We start from the raw sequence: 4,347 nt of genomic DNA, 5'->3' as shown, positions 1-4,347 counted from the left end.
CTTTCCCGCCCTCCCTTGCGCTACGGGGCCGCCTGCGCCGGCCCGCACGGGGCGCGCGCTGGAGTCGTTGATCCTCTCAGGATCTCTGGTTGGGAGACCTTTTGAAATGACAGGGGGAGGGCAATTTTCCTAATCCCACCCCCTCCCCTCTCTGCTCCCTCTTGCACTGAGGTTTGAAGGATCGAGGACAAAATTAGGCCTTTTTAATTCTACTTTGGAGTATGGTTTCATCTTCAGCAAAAGTCTCTCATTAATATCCCCCCCATCAGGAAAATGGTCTGTTCCGCGGATCGGTAATGGAGGCGGGGCCGATCGGGTCCTCCAGAGTAGGTTCCCGGAGGAGTGCTGGGTCCGTCCTTGATCATGAATATGCAATTTCTCGTTGAATATGCATGAACAGATCAAGATGGCGAGTTCAATCGTTTGTCCGGAAGTAGGCGGTATTTGTCGAGCGGCTTTCAGGAATGAGTGGGCATCTCCTGGTCTCTAATCGAGCGCTGAATTCAGCTTTGGTGCTGGATCCTCAGGCTGAGCCGTTCGAAGAGGCCTCAGCTCAGAGGCCTGCTCCGGAAGGAGGCTAGCCATTGTCTGGGAGAGATCACGGGACCGCAACAATCCGGGAAAAGCAGATTAGCCATGGGGCGGAACACGAAAATCCTAGGGGATTTGGCGGGGGGGGGGTGTTGGGTAGAGGGGAGTGTCAAGGAATCTGAACATTAGGAAATCCTCCACTTTATAGAATATTTCAGAAATAAGATTGGTGGGGCGGGGATCCCAAGGGATTCTCCAATAAGAGAGGTGTAGGACTTCCACCCTCCCTCTAAAGCAGAGATGACACCGACTGCATAGCCACATTCAGAATGATCCTTGTTTGATGTCAGTGTCACGTCATCACCCTGGGAGGGGGGCACAACCACGAGGAAAGGAAACCATCGCCTAAGGAAAAAGGCACACTCCCCTCCCCCAGTGCAGCTGCTGGCTCTGTCTGTTAGCCTGAATGCCCGCTGCTGGCACACTTCTGCCCCAGTGCTCTTCTCTGCTGCAGTGGGGAATCCTCCCGGTGGCCCACAGCCAGCCTGCATCAGCCCCTTGGATCTGAGACCTTACTCCTTATAGTTGTGCCCTGATTCACAGGACCCAGCCTTGACTCCATATCCCTTGGTCCCCAGGCTTGTTCCAGATCTTCCGAATATCCCTCTCCACCTTTTTTTTTTTTTTTTTTAAAGAATGAGAGAGAGTGAGAAAGAGGGAGAGAGAGAGAATTTTTTTTTTAATATTTATTTTTTTTAGTATTTGGCGAACACAACATCTTTGTCTGTATGTGGTGCTGAGGATCGAACCCGGGCCGCATGCATGCCAGGCGAGCGCCCTACCGCTTGAGCCACATCTCCAGCCCCCCCTCTCCACCTTTGACTCTGAGGGGTGTCCCTCTCCCACACCAGTTGTTCTCCAGGCACTTGTATGCCCATGTTTGTATTCCAGTCTCTCCTCGTATTTACCCCTGTCCCCCCCCCAACCCCCAGGCTCTCAAGTTTGATGGCATTCCTCAACCTGCCCTTCCCTCTCACAGCTGAGGTTCTGGGCAGTGATGATGGCAATGCTGCCCAACACGACCCCTGCCCCCATGATGTCAGAAGGTGCCACAGTTTCATAGAGGACATAATACTGCAACATCAGGGCCACTACCACCTCAGAGTGCATGACAGTGCACACCAGGGCAGGGTGGGCCTTGGTGACTGCATAGCTCACACACACAAAGGAGACCAAAGCAAGGATCCCCACTGCTCCCACACAGCTCCAACTCAGAGGGTCATTGGGTAGCACAGGGGTCTGTAGCAGAAAGAGGCCTGGCACAGAGCCCAAAAACCCCACCAATCCAAATAGGAAGGCCAGTGTTGGTAGGCAGGAGGGGAAGTGCAGGGAGCGGTAGACCCGAAGCCCCAGTGATAGAGCCAGACCTCCTAGGAAAGCCAGCACATAGCCTAGGGCAGTGTAGAGGCCTGTGGTCCCCTCCTGCAGTGTCCCTAGTCCAGGTACCACAATGATGATTAATCCCAGGGTGCTACCCAACAGGCCACACCAGTTGTAGCCACTGAGACCCTGACTCTCAAGGCAGAGGGCGAGGAGAGCGGTGCACACGGTAGAAGAACCTTTACGAACAGTGGCAGCATTGCCAGCAGGCACCACTTGAACCGCAGCGTAGGCACATCCGATGCTGAGGACGTTGAGCAGAACATGGAGGAAGACCCGGCCCCGGACATCAGGAGGTCCCAGCAGTGGGTCACCACGCAGCTTAAGTAGCAGGGCAAAGGGGAGGTGGAAGAGGCATCGACCGATGAGCAGCTCCAGCGAAGGCAAGCGGGAAGCCTGGTAAGCCATGCGGGAGAAGGGGCCTATGAAGCCAGCAGGCAGGGCCCCACCCAGCAAGGCAACAAGCAGGCCCTTGGTTGCATCCGAGGGCCAGCAGCGCTGGTTTGAGGGGAGGTTGGGCGGAGTGGAGGCCGGCGATGGCTGGGTGATGTCCGGCAGGTTGAAGTAGGGGTGACTACCAGCCTGTTAGGGAGAAAAGAGCTCGAGCATGAGGGCAATCACAGCCCAAGGTGAATGCCAGGCTGGGGTCTGGGACCCTGCAGAACTCAAAGGACATAAAAGATCCTGAAAAATAGATGTAGTGGTACAATGTGGGCCTTTAGCATCTAAAGCAGGAAGTCGGGAGTGAGTGGTGCAGGAGTATGAGTATCCTGTTTTTCTGTGTAGTTCAGTCTTGAGAGGAGAAAAAGAAGGACCCAGGGATGCTCTGTTGATTTGAGAAAGCGGAGGTAGCTTCTGATGCTGTGTAGATGCTGTGTATCTGTGTGATGTTACAAGCTCCAGGGACATGTGGGTACATCATTATGAGTTTCATTTTTATGTGTCTCTAGGACCACTGGCAAGTTTTAGGGGAGAAGAAGGGAAGTTACCAGCAGCAGAATGTTGTATTCTCTATGCCCCTTATGCCCTCTGGCCCCTATACTCACCATCTTTCCTTGGACTTCCTCCTCTCCTCCTGGCTCAGGGGTCCTGAGCCCCTCAGAGCTCCAGCCATTGTGACCTGGTTGGAGTGGGGGTGGAGTTCTTCTCTGGAACCTTCCTGGAGTGGGGTGGGGCTATCTTCTCATGAATTCCAATTCTGCTTGTTTCATCTTTGTTTCCATGACTCCAAAGTGTGTCTGATTCCCTCTCTCTCTCTCTCTCTCTCTCTTTTTGTGTGTGTGGTACTAGGGATTGAACTCCAGGACTCTCTACCACTGAGCTACATCCCCAGCCCTTTTTATTTTTTATTTTGAGAAAACGTCTTCCTAAGTTGCCAAGGCTGTCCTTGAACTTCCAATCCTCCTGCCTCAATCTCCCAGGTCCCTCAGATTACAGGCATGAGCCCCTGCACCCAGCTTTTCTCTATTTATTGTTGTTGTTCTGGAGATTTAACCCAGGGCACTCTACCACTAAGCTACACTCCCAGATTTTTATTTTTTTCTTAAAAATTTGAGTCAGGGTCTCACTAAATTACCTAGGTTAGCTTCAAACTTGTAATTCTTCTGCCCCAGCCTCCCAAGTTGTTGTTATTACAGGCATGTAATTTCTCCTTGAATGGCTCTGTGATACTTTTTTGGCTTTAGATTCATTTGTTTATTTGTCTTGCTTTGTTTCACAAAGATTTTAAGGAGAGGAGCTCAGAGGTCTGACTCCTCTCTCCTGAGTTCTTTCCAGAACCAGGGAGGAGTCTCTGGGATTGTCCCTCTGGAGTTTCAGGAATGTGTTTCTTCTGTGTGTGCTTTTTCTACCTGGTGTTTTGATGGTGCTGTCCAAGGAGGCCCACTCCAGGGCCTCTGCATTCATGCACAAAGTATATCGATGTGGATATTTCCACTAGTGGAGACAAAGTACCAAGCTGTGCATTCATCTGCACTGGTGGTCACTGATGTGTGCTTGTTTTGTATGGCTTGGGGTTTTCCTTGTCACGGGCCTGGTGGAGTACCTTGAGCATTTCTGGTGTGTCTAAGGCATGTAGGTCTGCCATGTTGTATATATATGGCCCAGAGAGTGTGTGTACACTATTAGGCGATTAGATTGCACCCCTTAGTGAAGGGCGTGATGGGGAAAAGGCAGAGTGGGGGTGTCCCTTCCCAGGGAGTGGGTGGCTGTGTGTCCCTGCAGGGACACTGCAGCCCGGCCCGCGCCCGGCTGAGTGTTCACCCTCCCGGTGGCCCGGCGCCGCGCGTTTCCCTGCGCGCGATCGGCCGGGCGAAGGCCGTCGTACATTGGAGCCTTGTGTCGGTGTCTGCTGCGCTGCGCCGGCCTCCTCTCGGC

General features: G+C 52.9%; 2 protein-coding genes across 3 annotated transcripts in view; one reads left to right on the top strand and one right to left on the bottom strand.

The window, feature by feature from the left end:
- Positions 1–68: 68 nt before the first annotated feature.
- Positions 69–4,299, bottom strand: Slc35g6 (solute carrier family 35 member G6). Its single transcript, XM_015504513.2, has 3 exons — positions 4,234–4,299; positions 1,408–2,553; positions 69–1,203 (listed from the first exon to the last, which is right to left on the bottom strand). The coding sequence occupies exons 1-2, from the start codon at positions 4,297–4,299 to the stop codon at positions 1,528–1,530; spliced, it is 1,092 nt and encodes a 363-aa protein (XP_015359999.1). The 3' UTR covers positions 69–1,203; positions 1,408–1,527.
- Positions 2,254–4,347, top strand: part of Zbtb4 (zinc finger and BTB domain containing 4) — a 16,813-nt gene continuing 14,719 nt past the window's right edge. Inside the window, exon 1 of one of the 2 annotated variants that reach the window (XM_048797977.1) lies at positions 2,254–2,370. The gene's annotated coding sequence lies outside the window, so the exon portion shown is untranslated. The other variant, XM_048797978.1, reaches the window with a different exon arrangement.

Source organism: Marmota marmota, unplaced genomic scaffold (genome assembly GCF_001458135.2).
Source record: "Marmota marmota marmota unplaced genomic scaffold, marMar, whole genome shotgun sequence".
In the NCBI taxonomy this organism is placed as follows: domain Eukaryota; kingdom Metazoa; phylum Chordata; class Mammalia; order Rodentia; family Sciuridae; genus Marmota; species Marmota marmota.
The sequence above is the reverse complement of the archived record's forward strand: the minus strand, read 5'-3'. Positions and strand labels throughout refer to the sequence as shown.

What these genes read in the sequence shown, in the direction of transcription:
- Slc35g6 (XM_015504513.2), bottom strand. Translation starts at nt 4,299, where the DNA reads ATGTACGACGGCCTTCGCCCGGCCGATCGCGCGCAGGGAAACGCGCGG. An exon ending in GGCGCCGGGCCACCGGGAGG is followed by an intron (nt 2,554 to 4,233) that starts GTGAACACTCAG and finishes TCTCCCTAACAG; the next exon opens with GCTGGTAGTCACCCCTACTT.